Source organism: Olea europaea, chromosome 18 (genome assembly GCF_002742605.1).
Source record: "Olea europaea var. sylvestris chromosome 18, O_europaea_v1, whole genome shotgun sequence".
NCBI classification, from domain to species: Eukaryota; Viridiplantae; Streptophyta; class Magnoliopsida; order Lamiales; family Oleaceae; genus Olea; species Olea europaea.
In genome coordinates, this window is record NC_036254.1 from 8,392,875 (window position 1) to 8,414,167 (window position 21,293).

The following is a 21,293-nucleotide window of genomic DNA, read 5'->3' on the forward strand; positions in this document are numbered from 1 at the left end:
ATAAATGTCATTTTTATTTTAGTGTCAACTACTACTTACAATCATGCACTAAATACTTTTATAGCTTTCAAAACATAATGGACTAAATTTTTAGTTGTCCATAATTAAAATACGATACCAAATTCTTATTAAAACTAGAGTCTAATTATACTTTTTTTTATGTGGAAATTATACCAAACCATACTTTAAGTATTTAGTATTCTAAAATCAGATTGAAAGTTTAATATTTCAAAAATCAGATGAAAAATTATCTTTTAAATATTAATAATATTATCATAAATTGAAATTAATTTACCAAATCCTAATCCATTCAATTACTGCCTCTCTCTCTCTCTCTCTCTCTCTCTCTGTGGTGCAATCGGTCTCTCCCTACCACCCACCCTCTCTATGTCAGCAACGCTCATCTTCCAGTGACATCGTATGACCAATACTCACGAGCGGCGCAACCCACACCTTGTTTCTGGCTCTCTCTCTCTCTCTACATTTCTCTCATATGTTGGCTGTGATTTTCGACAAAGTAGTGTTTTGTGTGATGGTGGTGATGGTATTTGTGTGGTGGCTAGTGTTGTCGAATCTGGTGGTTGTGGTAATAGTGGTGGATCTGGCGGTGAGGTGCGATTGTAGGTTGTGGTGCAAAGTAGTGTTTTTGTGGTGGTGGTGGTGGTGGTGGTGGCGGTGGCGATGATGCAGATCAATGACTTGCATGGACGAAGTGGTGTTTTGTATGGTGGTGGTGATGATGTTTGTGTGATGGCAATGCTGTTGTGGTGGTTGACAATGGTACATTTGGCAATGAGGTGCTAAGTGGTGTTTTGTGGGGGTGGTGGTGATGGTGTGTTCGCTATGTGGTAGCGATTTTGGCGATTGTGGTGATGGTGGTGGATCTGGCGATGTGGTGCGGTGACGGCATAGGTGGTTGATGGCGGGTGTGGTGTGACAGTTGAGGTGGTTTTGGTTGTTAAGAGTGTGGTCGTGGCAGCTTCTATGTTTTGAGGGTGGCGATAGACGACGATGGTCATGGCAGTAGGTGCGATGGTGACAATGAGATGTTGGTGGTCGTGGCCTGTTGATGTGGATGTGTTAATTTTGTTTGAGAAAGTAGCTTTATTGTCGAGTGATGGTGGCGATGGTGCGGTTGGAGACAGTAGTTGTTTAGTGGTCACAGATTAATTGGTTAATTGTGACCATTAAATTGGTTAATCTGTAACCAATAAAAAGGATAAATTGTGACCAAAAAATAATGTTTGATCTAAAAAATTAATAATTTTGACTGTTTAATAAGTCGGACCTATAATATTTGTGATATGTGACAAATAAATAAATTGTGACGTATAAATTTTTTATCTGTGACTGATAAACAAATTGTGACCTACGGAATTTTTGAATTGCGACCGTAAAATAATTTGTAAAATTAAAAAATTCTTATTTGTTATCGAAAAATAATACGTGGCTAATTAAATTATAAATCTGTGATCAAATTGTATATATTTGTGATCTTAATATATTTAACTAGTAAAATATATAATTAATTAATTAAATTATAAAATAAATTTTAATGAATATCTGATTTTTGAAATCTGAAACTTTTATTTTTACTTTTAAAATGACCAATAACTATCCTCTTACTTATAAAAATTTCCCCTTTTTTTATTTATCTTCCATAAGAACGATAGCAAAAAAATGAGATATTTTATTCATATTATTTATTTTTATCAACTATATAAATAATGTCGACTCTATATTTATGAGCTCAAAATCCATCAAAATATGATGGGAAGTACTAGAAATGAGCTCGTTATTTTTATTTATTGGCTCAAAATTCATTAGAATCTATTCAAAGCATTCAAACTAATGAAATACTTCTAACCACTCATTCTCTGAAAAAAAATAATTTTCAAATAATTATTTATTAAAGAATGTGTAATTAAACAGAATATTGTGAAAATATATTTTAAAAGTAGTGGAGATCAAACAAGGGATAGTAAATTTGAGTGATTTTGACTTGTAGTAATTATCATCGATACTGCACATTAACAACTACATTTTGAAAAATGCTATCTAACATCAATGATGTTAAATACCAATCTGAAAAATAACATATAAATAATATAAAATGAGTCATAATTTCTTATATTTAATTGAATATGTAATTCAATGACATTAATATTTACACCTGAATTAATATTAAACACGAGCGATGATAAATATCATTACAAGTTAAAATCCCTATACTGGGGAGATTGTCAGGAAGAATTCCGAGATGTGTTACCTGTGCATTGGCTAGGATAAATTTTTTTTTTTTTATCTAAGGTCCAATGAATGCACGTCACTTATTCTCCTATGATACAATTTAATAACTCTTTATGAACCATGATTGTGAATTGTTTGATCGTCTTTATCGGAAAAAGAGGTGAAAGGGAATCAGCTTGAATTCGAGACCGCTTCTTAAAACTATCGTTCTTAAAACCAAAGAGTTGGCAGCAAGGGAGGAAAACTCCACGTTTTTTATTTTCCTGTAGTTGGAACCTCCGAACATCCCAATAGGGGACGATGGTACTTGTTCAATTTCTCTCTCTCAACTTGAATATAGCACGATTCATAGAACAAATTTGTAGTATGTAGCGAAAAGATTGCCAGAATTATGCTGGAAGACACTTGGCAATAATTTTGTCAAATAATGACCAAAAGAGAGAGAGAGAGAGAGAGAGAGAGAGAGAGAGAGAGAGAGAGAGAGAGAGAGAAGCAGGGCAGCATCCGACGAATTTCTGGCAGCAATTCCTCTTTGCTCCCCAAAAAAAAAAAAAATAATAAATAAAAATAGAGCCTCCAGCCACAATATTAAAAAAAATTATTAAACAGAAAATTGCTGTAAAATAGTAACATGACAGATGGCAACACATTACTTGGGTCCCACCTTCCTCCGCTTTTATTACAGACCTGTCTAAATCATTGACTCAACCACGGTTGAATTGAGTATTACCATATAAAACTTACTTTCCATGGATTGGTCCCAACAAAATCCCGGACGCACGTCCACACAATAAAAATGTATCACACAAAACAAAACAAAAAATTCAAACCGGCAAAAAGTTCCAAAAGTAAGAAATTTTACTCCAAAAGAAGTTTGAAATTTGAAAGCTAGCTATGGATAACAATCTTTCCCTGATTAGAGAAGCAGAAAAAATGTAAATGTAAACGAACATGCGTTTACAAATTTGAGTTGATCGGTCATGCAGGAGAATGATGGGAGGTAGGATCGGCAGAGGAGGGAATATCTGGGCCAACCCGGCATCCCTCGAGCATGAACACGATATCAGCCATGGTGGGTCGGTCCAATGGGACGGGTGCCGTGCAAAGCAAACCTACTTTTACTCCAAGCAAGAATTCTTCCCATTCCGATGATTCAGGGTCCAGTTCAAGCAGCCCGGGTTCAAAAAGCTCAGAAATTTGACCACTTTGCAATTGCCTCTTCACCCATTTCACAATGTCTTCGTCTTGTGTGAACATCACTGGCCTTTTTCCTGTTAGAAGTTCTAACAATACAATGCCAAAGCTATACACATCTGACTCCTTGGTGACTTCACCCGTCAATGTTGATTCTGGTGATACATAGCCTAATGTTCCAACTGATGTTGAAGTTGAAGGCTCAGCTGGAGTGGCTGCTTTGAGCTTATCGAGCCCAAAATCTGACAGATGAGCTTCAAAATCTGCATCAAAAAGCACGTTCTGGGGCTTCACATCGCCATGTACCATTGAGGTTGCATGTAGAAAAGCCAAACCACGAGCAATGCCAAGTGCAATGAGGTGACGCATTGGCCAATTGAGGACATGGCCATCTTGGTGGGATGCTTCTTGGAGTAATGTAGCGAGGTTTCCATTAGGCATGTAATCATAGACAAGGAGTCTGATGTCGGGTGAACCAGCATAGTATCCACGAAGAACTGTTAAATTTCTATGCTTCACTCTCCCTAGCGATTCTGCTTCTTTTCTGAACATGTTCTCATCAAGCGATCCATTTGGAAGTCTACGAATTGCAAGCACCATTCCATCATTGTAACAGGCTTTAAAGAGTACCCCATGTCGGGTTCTGCTCAGCACATTCTCCTCATCAAACTGCCTTGTTGCTTCTATTGTTTCTGCTAATGTGATCTTGTTATTGAACATAATAAGCTTCGGTCCACCATTTTCTCTACTGCGACGACCTCCACTGCTCTTTGAACTAGCCCTAGCAGGGCTGTGCTTTTTCTCACTGGCAGCCCTGCTTTTTACCTTCTCGCGCCACCTCAAGAATCTGTAAATGTAAAAGCAGCAACATGATACCATGAGGAGAATTCCACTAGCAGCCACAGCAATAATGAGAATCAGCTTGTTTTTCTTATTTCCCATACCACCTTTCTCGCATTGTCTATCCAATGGCTTCCCACACAACTCCTGATTACCCAAGAATGATGATTGATTGTTAAACCTAGAGCCAAGCATTACTGGAATTTCACCTTCCAAATTATTGTTCGAAACATTGAAATTCATCAAGCTGGAAATTGATATAAGATTGGCTGGAATCTGTCCAGTCAATTTGTTTGAATCAAGTAAAAGAGAATTTAGTGAGGAGCAATTTGAAAGTTCATCGGGGATTCGACCAGTCAAATTGTTCCATCCCAAATCAAGAACACTCAAATATGAAAGATGCGAAAGAGAAACTGGAATTTGTCCACTCAAAGAATTTGAGCGAAGATCTAAAACTTCAAGAGCTGAACAGTTCCCCAACTCTGGGGGAACTGAGCCAGAAATGTAATTGTTAGATAATGAAAGAACACTTAAAGATTTCAAGACGCCAAACGTGTATGGAATGTGACCAGAAAATAAATTGAAAGAGAGATTCAAATACCCTAACCCCATCAAGCTACTCAGACCTTCAGGAACTTCTCCCGAAAGCTTGTTTTCCTGTAATGCAATCACTTGCAGATTAGGCAAACCCAAAAGATCAGATGGCAACTCTCCTGATAGATTCTGTTTACTCAAATCAAGAACTGTCAACTTAAACAAACTCCCAAAACTTGCTGGAATAGTGCCCGTAAAACCATTATTACTCAGATTCAAAACTGTGAGTTGCTTCAAATTTACAATGCTCGCTGGAATAGGCCCAGAAAACTTGTTTCCACTAAGATTCAATAAACTCAAATTCCTCAAAAGCATCAGTTCATCAGGCAACACTCCAGTTATTTGATTGCCTCTTAAATTAAGACTCTCAAGCAATGTCAAATTACCAAAGCTCAAAGGAACGGAGCTTGAAAAGTTATTTCCACCAAGGGATAGAAACTTCAAACGTTTTAGCTCGTCCAAAAAGCCAGGAACATCCCCTGTGAATAAATTACCTTCAAGATCAAGAACTTGTAAATTACTACATTTCTTTATATCAACAGGAATCAAACCACTGAATGAATTGTTTGCCATCTTCAGCTCCTCCAATCTCCACAAATTTTTAATGTCATCCGGAATGGAACCCGTAAATAAATTACCTGAAACATCCAGCTTTGTTAATGTAGAAATATTCGTCCAGAAGGGTGGAAATTTCCCAGTAATTCGATTCTGCTGAATATCCAAAAGCTGCAAAACACTGAAGCACGCAGCAGACTCCGCCAAGCCAATGTCTGTGAAAACATTGAAACCTAGCTGAAGAATCCGAATCGAAGGCGGAGAATCCGACACATTGCAGAACAAAGACCCAGGCACCGAACCAGATAGATTGTTACGCGATAAGGACACCACCTCTAGATTCGACAGTGAGCCGATTCCCGCTGGAACCACGCCACCAATAGCGTTGCCCTCGGCGCTTAGATGCATTAGCGACGAACAATTGGCAAGCGCCGAAGGCAATGTGCCTTGTAGCTTATTGAAGTCTAACCAGAGATACTGCAGATTCTGAAGTACACCGAGACTCGCGGGAATTTCGCCGGAAATCTGGTTGTATGACAAATTGATGAGCTGCAACTGGGAGCCAGACGAAAAATTCTTTGTTATATCACCGGAAAATGAGTTCGAAGAAAAATCGATGATACGCAGATTCTTGGGAAGGTCGCTGGGGATTTCGCCGGTGAGGTAGTTTCCGGCGACGTTAAGGACTAACAGGTTGGTGAGGTTCGAGATTACCGGCGGAAGGGCGCCAGAAAATGAATTGTACTGGAGGAAGATTGAGTTAAGAAGGGTGCATTTTGAGAGAGATGAAGGAATGGTGCCGTTTAACGAGTTGGAATGGAGGCTAAGCTTGCGCAGCATACGCAGGTTAGCAATCTGCGGCGAGAGTGTGCCACTGAGGTGGAGGCGTGGGAGGCGGAGCTCACTGACACGGCCGTTGTAGCAAGCGATGCCGCGCCAGTCGCAGGGAGCCCACGGCGTGGACGGGTCCCAGCCGGCGAGTGCGCCGAGCGGGTCATTTAAGCTCCGTTTGAAAGCGTTCAAGGCTTGGATATCGGCGTTGAAATCGGAGCATGATAACAAAGGTATGTAAATCACCAGCAGGAACACAATAGCATCGGCGGCCATGGAAACAAAAGAAATAACAAAAAATAAAAATGGGCTAGGGTTATGAGAGTGCGCACTCAGGGAGAGCGTAAGTTAGCAGAGTGCGGCTGGAAATTTTGACAGACGGAGGACGACGACAGAGTGGTGGCCATCCCTCCTCAATCACAGTCTTACTCACTCTGAGTCTTTTCTGTACTCTGTAAACCTAATCAAAGCTTCTCTCTCTCCTCCAGTGTGTGTGTGTGTACTGTGGGCAACAATTTTCAAAGGCAGGTGGGCACGTTTAAGTTTTAACCCCTTATTTTAGCGTGGTTTGACCCCGTTTTCTAAGAATAATGTTATGTAAGTTTCAACTTTGAGGGTCTCCATCGGTTCACTCTTAGAGTTTTATGAGGAGAGTAAATCGTGGAATGTGTTTCAACAGGTCAGAAAATAAGAGCTGTATGTACACTGTGTCTACAAAAAGTTCAATTTCATGTCTAAGAAATCGAATCCCCACATTGCAATTACCAGAAAAATAATGCTATCTAAATTTGATAGTTCATGTAGTGGAAATAACATTGAGACCTGTTATTTAAGTTTTATGTTCAAAAATAAGATTTGAAAGTGGTTTCCTTTTTTTTTTCTTTTTTTTTTTTAACAAAAATCAAGTGATAATTTAATTTTCAATAATAATATTATAAAATTAAATTAGTCAACCTACCCATACCCACTTCGAACGCATTTTCATTTTCTTCTGCATTTTCAATTGACATCTTTTTAATCAAAAAGGGCACTAAACATATTAAACTCACTTGCAAGAAATTAAGTGGGCAAGGTAAATTCTGTGGTTCTCTAAGTTCAGTGGATTTGGGCGAAAAAGAAATGGAAGAGGCTAAACGAGGGTAGTGATGGCAACGGGGCGGAGCACTCCCACCCCGTCCCGTGCCCCAAATAGAGCAACTTTTTGTCCCGTTTAATTAATTAATTAATTTATTTTTTATATTTTGAAAGTTTTGAATTATGTTATTATTAGAGAATAAAATACAAATTTAAAATGAATTTTTAAAGGATGAATTGTCTAGATATAAAATTCTTTTTAATTTTTTTTTTACTTTTTCTTCATGGGACGACGGGACAACCATTTACGCCCCGCGCCCCGCAACGGGGCGGATTTTTTTGCCCCATTCGGGGTGAGGTGGCACCGGCACGGGGTAAATTGCCATCACTAAACAGGGGTAGTGTATGGAAGATGGATGAGTAGATTAATGAAAGTGTTCGGATTATCATAAGGAAAAATAAAGGCAAGAAATGACTGAACATTAAGGGGTATGATTAATGAAATTGATAGTCGCTAAGCACCCGCGATTCTAGCGATCTGAGCGCTGCACAAATCGTCATGATTTTGGGGTGCTTTTCGAGGTGATTTTCATATGTGCTACATAGTCAGTGTTTTGAGGTGGTTTTTAGGTAGTTTTGGTGGTGGTTACACATTCTTAGAGTATACGTTAAATGTTGTGTTGATATCAAGTGGTGGTGCCATTAGTGGTGATAAGTCACGAGTCATTGTGCATTGGTCATTGATACATGTTCACAGGTTATAGATCAAACAGAACTATTTACAAATCATATTTACATGTCACAGGCCACACTCCACAAGCCATGGGTCATATTGTATAGGTCAAAAATCAATGTCGACAAGTCACATATCAAAATAAAATTGTCACAAGTTATATGTTATATGTCTTTGTGCACATATAATAAGTTACAAATTGAAGTTCATAGGTTACAGATCAATGTCCATAGGTCACAAATCCCAAAGAATGGTCAAAGTCAATTGAATTAATATCACATGTAATAGTTTACAAGTCACATGTGACGATGCATAGGTCGCATGTTATATATCCAAGAGAATTAGTCACAAGCCATTGATTTCTCCGACCTCAATTTGTAACTATAGCATTCATAATTTCTTATGCATGGTGTTAAAAACTTCTAATATGTGATCTCAATTGTTTGACATGTTTTAATTGATCAGATTTTGACGGCGAAAATTGAAATTATTTGCTCCGACGAGTTCTCTATAGATTCTCTCTTTTATTCGATCTTCTAATACAAATGCCAATAACTTCCATTTGTGATCTCAATCATCCAGCAAGTTTCAATTAATCAGATTTTAACGGTGAAAATCGAACTTATTTGCTTCGACAAGTTCTCCATAAATTTTATCTTTGTTCATTCTTTTGATAGCTTCCAAATTGCAACCTTAATAATATGATGATTATCAAATAATCAAATTTCAGTGATGGTAGTAGGAGATTATTTTGCTCCGAAGAGGTCTTAGTGGTCTTTCTATTTTGCTCGATCTTCACGGTTTGTTGTGTTTGGATAGTCCCATTTAGAATTATAATTGAAAGCGTTATTTTAGGATATACATTTATTATAATTTATTTTTATATAATATTTATTAATTACCATTTGAGCTTGAAACTTTTAAGCTTAGTTTCTTAAAAATGAAATGTGATATATTTAAAGTCTAACTTATTTATTATTCCCTAATATAATTTCAACTAAACGAGTCATGTTAATTCTAGTTTGGTGTTTAAAATTAGTAGTGATGAATAGCTTTACTCGTTTTCTAATTCATTTTTCTTTTCAAACTTATTTTTAAAAATATAGTTCACTAAAAAGACGCCTTTTGCACATCATCATTTACAGAATAATGAGGTGTCAAAAGAAAAGTGGGGAATTATTTTTATTTGGTTGATAAAATTTTGATACAGTCAAATCTCGCCACATTATATGTTGGTAAAATAATTTTTAAGTTGTGATGTATAGAAGTACAACTATTTCGTTAAATTTAAAATTTTTTGTTAAGTTTTTTATTTTTTCACAATTTTTATAAAAATTATTAAAAGTATGATTCCTAGCTAAACCAAACAAGGGCTTATTATCCTTCAACCTATCACATATCATTTTATGATTATTTTTATTTTTTCTTTGATGATTTCTAGTTGGCTACTTATAGCACCATTTGCAGCCATAAAATCTTAAATAAGTTGTGTTAATTATTTGGTCCATTTTCTTTCTTCTTTCCTGCTTGTGCATTCAATTACCTTTACGACATACTTCAATTTTCATATATTTTTCATTTCATTAACGTTTATGAAAATTTATTAAAAATCTTATTTTTAGTCAAATCAAATAAGGGTTAAAATGTACAAGGGATTGTTTGAGCCACATTATTTTCAAAAGATACATTCTTCAACAGTGATTTGACATCATTTCAATCACACATTTTTCAATAAAATAATATTATTCGCAAATTTAAAATTTTTTCTTATTTTTAACCACACATTTCCTATTGATTTAACATGAATAATATATATATATTTTTCTAAAATATGGCTCAAACATGGGCTAATTTGGTAAAGCTGAATCGTACAAAATATGTACATAAAAAGTTGCGAATGTTTTAAAATTTAGAAATAAAAGTGATGTTTATAACCTTTTAAATGCTTTGCCAAACTTACTTTAAATAAAATAATGGTTAAATATATTTCCATTTCACAAGTTCAAATATTTTCCAATAGTTCAAGGGCAACCACATGGTTATTCTATATTTGAAAAAACTATCGTAAAAAGTGATTTAGAAGAAACTGATCTAAATCATTGAAAAAGATGAGTAAATTAATGTTATAAAACATATTTATAATTTCAAAGCACTTGACAAAATAATAATGTGTCGCACGATAAGAGTATGACGGATTGAACAGTAGAATCAAGTCCCTGTTTGAGTAATATGAATTTTGCAATAGTAATTTTTTAATATTTTTTTTAGAGAGTTTGAGTTAAAAAAAATAGAAAAATGTTAAATTCACATACAAAATTATTTTATTGAAAGAATATGTGATTGAAAATGAGTTCGATTAAAAAAAATGGAATTTTTTGAGAAGGGGGAAATATGTGAATTATTAATTCAATGTACGTGTTAGAATTATGAGATAAAATTTACATAAATTGCATATAATAGTATAAATATTCAACTTTATTTACAGCATATATTCTCTAGCAACATTTGTTTAACATCCATTTGTTACATTACTTTTTTGGAATTCCACCGCCTTCTTTTCTTCTATTGGGGCAGCAAAATCTGTGTATTTAATATTTTTCTTTTCTTTTTGTTTTATTTTATTTTATTTTATTTTTCACTTTTGAGTCCTTTAGGCAGCCAGATCATCTATGCCTGACAATGAAGTTTAGAAGCAGATTAAAATACCTGAAAATGAAGTTTTGAAGCAGATTGAAATACATGGTGCAAATTCAAAATTAAGGCTGGCGAAAGTAATTAATTTTATTCTTATAACAAAATTTAAATAGAAGTGAAATTTAATTCATTTATTTAAAACGAGAATTAAGTCAACGCTGTTACTCTGCACAAATTCGAAATTAAAAATTAAAAATTCATTGAATTGGGTTGGATTAAGTTTTATTAATCATTTTTCTTCCTTTTTGTCCCCCTCACATTATTCGTCATTATTCATATTTTTTTGAATCGTTAAGTCGTAAAATATGGTGAGCTTTATTGGTAGCGGGCTAACATTATTGGAAGCATTTACCTTGGTAGTCGGAGTTGAGGATGTGTTTAATTACAAAATTCTGACCATTTTCCCTCCAAGTAGAGTTGACCTACACAGAACACCCCATTATGAAGCAAAGGCCGTCGATCGAGAAAGAGGTCTAGCAACCATTTGCACTCTGACAGTAAGAGTGTGTTTGATTGACATGGAAAATATCACATAGAAAAAAAAATATTTTCCATCTTTTGTGGAAAATAAAAACCACCTCTATCCAAGGAAAATTAGACATATTTTCAAAAGTTGAAAAATATTTTCCATGGCAAAAAAATAGCAATCAAACACTCCAATTAGGAATTTGGATGGAAAACTGATATTTTTCATGGAAAATAAATGTAATCAAACACACTCTAAATTCAACTATCAGACGAAAAAAATAAGGAAAATGTCAAACAACCACATCAAGGGATGACACATCTCTCACAACCGAGGTGTGGGTCTCGAGCCAATAAAATAATGCCGACATTCCCATGTGAATGTGATGTGTCAACAAATATGGTCGTGTAGCATGACCCAAAAAATAAGAGTGCAAGAGATGGGAGTGGGGGTTTGACTAGAGTTAAAATAACATACCTTATTACGAAATGAATTCATATATATATATATATATATATAAAGAAGTAAATGGTCAAGTGGGCATAATGGGACAAGCTCCAAGCCAATTTAATGTTGCTATTATTTAATTAAATATGCCTGATCAATTATAGTCAATACCACATAGACATAGATGGGGCGGGCTAAGGGTCCAAAAGAAAATTAGTTTGGGCAAGTCAAATAGAAAGAGTTCTATTTTCCTTCTTTTTCATCAATAGGTATAACAATAGTTCCTCAAGTCTAAGTTGTAATTCGTGTGCAAGTCGGACTTCAAATTATAAGTATTCAACTAGGTGAGGTTTTACAGATTGCCTTAGAAATATGAGCAGTTCCCATAATTGAAGTCTTACGAATTGCCTAAAAAATATGCCTTGATTCCAAATAGGTAAGGACTTACGAATTGCCTTAAGAAAATAGATATCATATATAATTTCTCAAAAGTTCGACAACATTCCTCTGTAATATTGACTAAACCAACCTCACATGGAAAAGCCCTTAACTTATGTAGAAGCAATTTAGAAATTGAGTTGTTCTATCGATATGGAAGCGATTCTTCAATTTGACTAAAATTTGATGCAAAAACGAGGCTCTAAAGCGGTGAAGTGATCCTCTAATTTTGTTGAAATTTGATGCAGACGTGAACTAATCTTCAAATTTTGCTGAAATTTACTGCAGAGACAAGGCCTGAATGTAGTGAAGCAATGTTTCAATCTTGCTGAAATTTGAAGTTTGTAGTGAGAGATGAGAAATTAGCATCTCATGAAACCAAGAATAAGCATCTACGAGACGGGGAATAAACATCCCACGAAGAGCTCTCTAACTATCGAAGTCTTATAGAGTGTCTTTAGAATGACGAGGTTTTACAATTAGGCTTGACGATAGTAAGATGTGAGGATTAAACATCTCACGAATAGCTTTCGAACTGTCAGAATCTTATAATTTGGTCTCGGAATGACAAGGTCTTTCAGTTAGGCTCGACGATAGTGAGAGGCAAAGAATAAATATTTCACGAAGTCAAGAATAAGTATCTAGCGAAGTGGGAAATAAAATATCTCATAAATAGTTCTCAAACTATCTCGTGAAATTAGGAATAATCATCTAGCGGTTTGCCTATTTCTTTTTTGAAGGAACAAAGATTCCAAAATATGTTACCTCTTCCTTTATTCAAGGAATGAGGACTCATAGAATGATGCCTCTGGTACTAAGAAATTCACGAGTTGTGTTTCACCTTCAATTATGCGAGGTCTTACAAGCCAGCTTCGGTGAGCGAAGGCTTATGGCTTACCTCGAATATATAGAGATGATGACCAAAAGTACATTGAATAAGAGAAATTCGAGCCTGGGCAGGTGCATGCCACTGGCCATTTCCAATAGATAGGGAAAATGATAGGATAACAATTCATTTCCAACATTTAAATTAAACTCCATCACCAGGCTATTTCAAAATTCTATGCACAGGTTTCATTTCAAATTCAGTTTCGTACCACGAAAATTATTGTTTGGCATATCATGAGCAAGTTCAACATATCTTCGAAAAAATCTGATTGCATCATTGAAGTAATTTGAAATATGTGTATCCCAAAGGTTAGAATCAATAGTACTGAATATTAATAGATTCTTCAAAATGAAATTGATCTCCAATGACAGCAAGTGTCAAAAGAAATTCATACTCCAAAATTATGCCATGGTATGGACTTAAGTCTGCAGAATATAGACACCCACATAGAAATGACCAATAGATATTCCATGTTAACGAGAATAAAAGATGCCAGTTGATTCCAGTGACCGTTTAAATCCTTTTATTCCATTTCCAATTATAACACTTCCTTGTTAGTTTACTTTTGGTGACCAAAAAGAAAATACATTTATCCATTTTCCAAAGAGTGATGGCGGGTTAACTTGGCTCTTCCACTTAAATTATGACATTGACAAATAAGCTCACTTTCAAACAATATCCATGAGGCAAAGTAGAGTTGATAGACTTGGGAGAGAAAATATACAGCAAAAGCCCAAAATATTTAGCGCCTACTAAAGTATCAAATGCTGGACTAACGACAAAAGCAAGTATTGTACACCGTCATCACCAAGCACCAACAGTTGCTCGAACGGTGGTCGTTGGAGTGAAATTTAACCGAAGCTTTGTTGGAAAAATTGAGTGATTTGTGTATAGATAAACATATCACAAAAAATATAAATAACATAATTCAATAATTATATAAACACAACAATATTATAACAATATAAACATTATAATTTAACAATAAGAAGAAGGTTAGAATGCAAGCCCTAGGGAATTGTGTCAACGACGTTATCTTATAGTCGTGTTACCTCCCCTTCGTGCAGGTACTTTTGGCACTATACGGCTCCAAAATAAAATTCATGTATCTCGTAGCCTGTTCTCCTTCTATTGGCACGGCCATATGGAGATAAGTGAACAAGCATTTTATTAAGTTGTCAAAATAGTATATTGTAAAAGTGTAGAAATAATAATACTTGAAGTTATTGTCTTCTAGTTCTCAAGCTTTTTTTTTCCATATTATGTTTTTTTTATCTCAATGAAAAGCATTCCCTTTTATAGGGATGAAGTAAATTTAACTCCCATGCTTATGAGAATTAAGTTATTTTACATATATGTTACACTATAGGGATAAATAAATTTAACCCCCACACTTATGAGAATTAAGTAATTTAACATGTATATTACACTATAATATTTTTAATTTAATTTTGTATTTAATTGATATTAAAATAGAAATAAAAATTTAAAACTTAAATTATTTATTTTCCAACAATCTCCCACAAGTTTTTAAACTTTCAAAAAGCATAAATATATAATATATAGTGTCAATGTTACACTTAATAGGTGTATGTGTCTTTTAAACTTGAATCTCATTCAATGATAACAAATTCCATTTGAGGATAATGGACTAAGCCTTGAAGTATGTCCCTTTGGCCAAATTTCAATCGTTCGATATACAATATTGATTTTGGCTCTAATTCATAACGGGTAGCTCTCTTAATGATCTTACGCTCTAATCTTAATTCTAATAAAAGTCTCTAGGGAATAGCTCAATCATATAGCCACGGCCTTATGGCAACTCTTATATAGGTGAGTTCTCCAATGATGTGCATCCATACCTTGCGAGAATTCTCGCCTAGGTACTCATTCCAAGTTAATCCCTTCCTAACATCACATTATTATTAGTACTATCACCATAGGGATGCGCATAAATAATATGATACTATTGCGAGTCATGCAGTAGGGTTGTTTCTACCATATTGAACATTCTCATGGGTTCTCCAATCATAAAGGTTGGGTTACTCCCGAAGGTAACCTTATGAGTTTAAGCCCACCCCTCTTAATGATTTTATGTATGTCCATCTCAAACCAAATTTTATTTATGTCTCTCTTGGACAATAATTTGGTACCATCAATTTATAAGGCTCTTATTCTCCACTTGCACATCAGCATGCAAAGTCTTTTAACTTTCCAAAATATCATTAACACATAATTAATTATAATAAGATAAACATATAAAATTCTGAAATTGATTTCTAGTGACATGTTCAAACAAATGCATCTGTTCAGCTCATGTATTCACCTACTGATCTACAAATTTCATTTTTTGACACTTTTCAAAAGTTAGTTTTACATCTAAGGATAGGAAAATATATAAGATGGACATATCTTAAATTTTAAATGCCCCCACTTTTGAAAGATATCCAACTTGTAGCACATTTTTATTTTTATTTTTTACCACATTTCAATCAGGCCTTCCTCATACATATATGATAGGATGTCGCTCACTATAGAGCAAAAAAATATCATCTGATACATGATGTGAAATTCAATGTATATCACTAATGGTCAAAATTAATTAAATAGATTATCACTTAATCTATTTGACAATACCTTTATGAGCCTAGTGATTATGTTAGTCCATATATAAATATTTATAAATTCTCCCACTTGGACAGCATAATCAAATGCAATGATGTTTATGTATCACAAAACATTAGACAATATTCTTTAACATAACCATAAAGTATCAAATATGGTTTAACATGCATTTGAAGAATTATGTAATGTATTTAAAATTCTTATTTAACTTCCTTATTGATATTCCAAAGTATATGCAGCTTCCACAAACAATTAGATGCCCACTCATAAGAAATATAATAATGTAAACCAACCAGTTCTCAAAATAATCCAACCTTTAAATTTTTTAATAATGAAATAATGGCATGATGATAGTTATATGTAAATCCTATCAAAATAGAGCTCAATGGATATGATATCTAAATATCTCCAACTTATAGTGTATACAATTTTATAACCGCAATTATTTAAGAGTCGGTTACATTATTTATATATAATGTTTAAAGTATAAAACTTCTCTTGGAAACATTATTTTCATAACTTTTATTACAAATTTGTTAAAATAAATTTTTAAATGGATGGAAATTATCAATACACATAAAAGTTAATGACAACCTTAGAGACTTGAATAAATAACGTGAAGAATGATAATGTATGTATGTATGTATGTATGTATGTATGCATGTATGTATGTATCACTATTACTTGCAGGAGTTAAATTGGAGCTAATTACTCACAATAATTATGAAATTAAACTTCTTGTAAAATAAAATATTTAGCAGATTATATACTCCTTCCATCTAATGTTATTTATCATCCCCTACATTCATACAAAACTTGAGGAAAGATTCCAGTTTGTTTGACATCTCACCACTATAATTTCAAACCTCATCTCTACTTTACACATTCATCAAAATTTCCAAAGTAGGTATCACTATGTGGATATCATTTTTTTTCTCAACTTTGAAGGAAAAAGTTTATTTATCTATCTCTTTTTTCTTACGTACTTAAAAACCAATACAAACTAAGATATATTACAACCACAGATTAAATTTTCCTCAGAAATATCAACATGGCCAAAATGATATCATTTATCTCCTTTTTTTGGTTAAAGAATAACGACTTCATTATGAGTACCATACATCGTATAAAAATATGGTGTTTAAAAGAGCCTTAATTTTCCATGATCCAAATATCTTTTGGAAAATTTCAAGAATGATAATTAAAATATAATCTATATAATATGACATGAAGCATTCAGAACTCATAAATCATGCACAAAATAATAACATTTTTTCGCAATATGAAAATCCTAGGAATAATTTAAAAATGCAATATTTTTGCTAAAATGCAATAACAACACAATTCCAAATACTATTACATATGGTTAATCAAGAGGTGAAATATCATAAAAATAATATCGAATGTGAAATACCCAAACAGAGATAGAAACAATGAAAGATTATGATCAATTATATGGGTTATGAACAATTAGTGAGACTATAACACATAAACAAATCTCAATGAGTTGCTAGTAGGTACTTAAAGTGTTGAAGGAATTCGTGTAGCACCTGAGCATTGAGCTATGCAATCTTATTGTGAATTCACAGTCCCCACAAAATTAATAAACAAATGTACGAAATTCATGGATTTCTTATGGAATAAACAACTTGTAGACTATGTCCGAAACAAATTAGGTAGAGAAAAATAATGAAAGATTTTCCAATAAGGGTAATATTATTTGGAACATAATAATCAGAAATTTGAAATCCTCTATAATAATTATTTAGGTTAAATCAGGCATTCAATTTAAGAACTTAAAATACACCAATAAGTTAAAAGGAATTTCCAAAATTTTCAAAATGTAGGCTATGAGATACGAATTGAACAGATAAAACCATGTCACGTTGGAGGCTTGACTATATGGCCACCGGTAACATATTTCTTTTGCTAAAATAAATTATAAGCTAATAGTTGTAGCTATAAGAAAACAAACTAGACAAGAGAATAGAGTATGTTTTACTTGTTTTCACAGTCATTTCTCGTTAGATGATTTACTTCAAGTTATTATTTGATGACAAAAGCTTTTTGCATCTCTATCATCAAAATTCTAGAAGGTAAACCACTCCAATTCACACTATATATCTAAATTTGCCAGTATACTAAGCAATATCATCATACACACAAATGACACAATACGACTTTAGATTGTTGGGAAAATTGGATGATTTATGTGTAGATAAACATATCAACTAAAAAATATAAATAGCATAATTCAATAATTATATAAACACAACAATATTACAACAATATAAATATTATAATTCAATAATAAGAAGGGTGTTAAAATGCAAGCCTTAGAAAGTCACGTCTATGACACTGTCCTAAAGTCATGTTGTATTCTCTTCGTGCGGGTACTTTCGACACTCACGGCTCTAAGATAAAGCCATGTAGCTCACAGCTAATTCTTCTATCGGCATGATTATAGGAAGATAAGTGAACGAGTCTCTTGTCGAGTTGTCAAAGTAGTATATTGTAAAAGTGTAGAGAGAATAATACTTCAAGTTATTGTATACTAGTTCTCAAGCTTTCTTTTATATTATGTTTTTTCATCTCAATGAAAATCATTCCCTTTTATAGGGATAAATTAATTTTGACCCCCACACTAATGAGAATTAAGTTATTTTACATATATGTTACACTATAGGGATAAATAAATTTAGAGAATTAGATTATTTTACATATATGTTACACTATAGGGATGAATAAATTTAACCCCCACACTTATGAGAATTAAGTAATTTAATATGTATGTTACACTATAATATTATTTATCTAATTTTGTATTGAATTGATATTAAAATAGAAACAACAAATTTAAAAATATTAATTTGAAAATTTAAAACTGAAATTATTTATTTTCCAACAAGCTTAGCACGAAGCTTTTGTGTTTATAACAATTCACTTCTTTGATTTCTTCATTTTCATCGGTCCCACAATTGTAACAATAATAATTCATCATTTGCGTGGTAATTCATTTTTTATGGTTCCAACACAGGATTTCTTTTGGCAAATAGCTATATTATGCCCCTGTTTGATCCCCATTACCTAAAAATGAAAATGGGAGGAATATTATTTTTTAGAAAAATGAGTGGTTGAAAAAGAAAGAAAAATTTTCGATTTACGTGTAATATTATTTTATGGAAGATTGTGTGGTTAAAAATATGAGAGAAAAAAATGAAATGTAATTTAATGGGAATCAAACAGGGGCTATACTATATAATATTTGGAGTGATGAAATTTCGTGTTTGGAATTTTTATGAGATGTTCAGGAAACATGATTTTGATCTCCTTTGACTTGTGATTTGTTTCTTATGACAAAGGCAAAAAGTTTAACAGTAAGAAGGTAAAAGAGGTGTACAAATTTAAATGAGACGATCTTCCTTTTCTTTTTTCAGTGGACATTAGAGATCTAGATCAAATATGGCTTCACGATGCCCCTAAATATTATCAGCCAGCTGTAGCCATTTTCATGGCTAGATTTTTCAAATTGAGCTCTCAGTCCTCTTCCAGCAGGTCCATTTCCTTCGTTCGTTGATTTCCTCAATTTTTTAGTGGAAGAAACTCTTTATTTCGATAGAACAAACTATTGGGAAAAATTATACTTTTGATGTTGTCTTTACTATTTTTTCGCAGTAGAAAACTAACCAGAAAATATATTTTTTGGTCGCCTTTTTAGTTATGGTGGAAACATGGTTAATGTACCGATTTCTCACAGACGATACCAATTTGTTGACCTTAAAAATGCGCCAACAGAATCCCAACCACTCCCCTTCATGTTGGCATGACTTGCATAATAAAGGTTGAACCTCAATCTTAAGGGTCCCCCACCGCCCCTGCCCTGGAGTATCATGAGGGAGGTAAATCGCAGATTATGCCTCCAAGGGTACAGGGTGGAAGGCTGCTTGTACACTTACACTTACGGCATGACTTGCATAATAAAACACCACACTAGAAGGTAAAGGCCATAGATCAAGGAAAGGTCCGATGACTATTTGCACCTCGACGGTCAAATCAATGGTTGGACGACAAAAATAAGAATGCAAGAGATGGGAGAGGCCTGGGAGGAGGGTTTGGCCAGGGTTATAATAACATACATTATTATGAAGTGAATTTGCATATATGTAAAGAAATAAATGTATCAAGTGGGCATGATGGGCCAAGCTCCAAGTCCAATATAATGTTGCTATTATTTAATTAAGTACAATCAATTGAGTAGTCAACGCCACGTCGACAAATATGAGGCCCCATTGCATGCCACGTACATTATAGATAGGTTTCGATTCCTAACTCTAAGACTCAGTTTGATTTGGATAAAATTAAGATTTTTAGTACATTCTAAAATTTGAGGAGATGTGGAATTGAAAAATTGATAAAAGTTGTGAATCCTATAAATAGTATAATTGAAAATGTATTTAGGAAAAAAACAAGTTTTAAAAAATTAAGGCCAAACACGAGCAAAATGAGCAGGAATGTTATAAGTTTGTAACTCATAAAATTTTAGTAAAGATGATCTTTTTCTCACCAAAAATCCTTTACCAAGACGTGATAAGATAAATTCCTACCAACGGAGATAAATGAATTAAATCTATCTTTAGATGGAGCCAATCTAATACTAAAATAGTTCAATTAAGACTTAACGACAAGTATTTGGTTAAATTTCATAAGTTTACGATATCATTGACAAGTAATGGTGTAAAATGAGGACGACTATCGTTCCCATGAGTATTTAGATCTTAACTTCAATTTTATCAATTAACGCTGAAAAATGGCTAAATAAACAATAAATGTCCTGGTGATTTATATTTTAATCCTAGTAGTTATTCTTATGTAAACTATCTAAAAGCTAATGAATATTGAGATGAAAGAGAATTATACGGGAAAATGTGCTAAGAATCCGACTCTACCATTAGAACCGTTATAATTCTCAACTTCTATCTTTCAATATAATGTGTATCCTATTGACCTTAAAAAATGTGCCAATAGGCGTCATTCAAAATAATGTACGCGTGTATGTATTCTTTGGTATATTAATTACAAACATAAACACATACTAAACTGCTAATCGAACATGCTCATGTAAATAAACAAAATATACACTTGTAGAAGAAGAAGAAGATATAAAGTAGTTGACAATTTTGTATGTGGAGCAATATGCAATGCTCTCTTTTTTCTGCTCAAAGATTCATCCTTCAAAATGTTACAAGAACATCTATTTATAGTGACCAGGTCAACATGGTCACCTTGGATCTGATCCACGTGGCCTGATCTGTTAGACCTTGATGTCTCATCAACTCTATCTCTCATTGACAGATATGGCAAGGGGTCAGCCACCCTATCTCTCTAGGCTGACATTCCTGACATCTATTTAATAAGAATGTCACATCAATCAATTCCTAAGATACGCTTATCAGACCTTCTTCTGGACGTTAGGGACTTTGGATGCTATGGGGTTTGGTAGAAAGAAGTAAACTCACTTCGGATGAACAAAAATTAGAACCACTTCAAAAAACTTCAGTAAAACGACATTGGCTTTCAGTATAACAGCTTTGACCATTGATCTTTTCAATGACTTTGGCTTTACTCTTGATTCAATACAACGTGTACGAACATAGATCTTCCAC

The 21,293-nt window shown here is 33.7% G+C and overlaps 1 protein-coding gene across 1 annotated transcript; it reads right to left on the reverse strand.

The window, feature by feature from the left end:
* Positions 1-2,903: 2,903 nt before the first annotated feature.
* Positions 2,904-6,809, reverse strand: LOC111367379 (probable LRR receptor-like serine/threonine-protein kinase At4g36180). Its single transcript, XM_022988217.1, has one exon. The coding sequence runs from the start codon at positions 6,538-6,540 to the stop codon at positions 3,229-3,231; it is 3,312 nt and encodes a 1,103-aa protein (XP_022843985.1). The 5' UTR covers positions 6,541-6,809; the 3' UTR covers positions 2,904-3,228.
* Between the last annotated feature and the right edge of the window lie 14,484 nt (positions 6,810-21,293).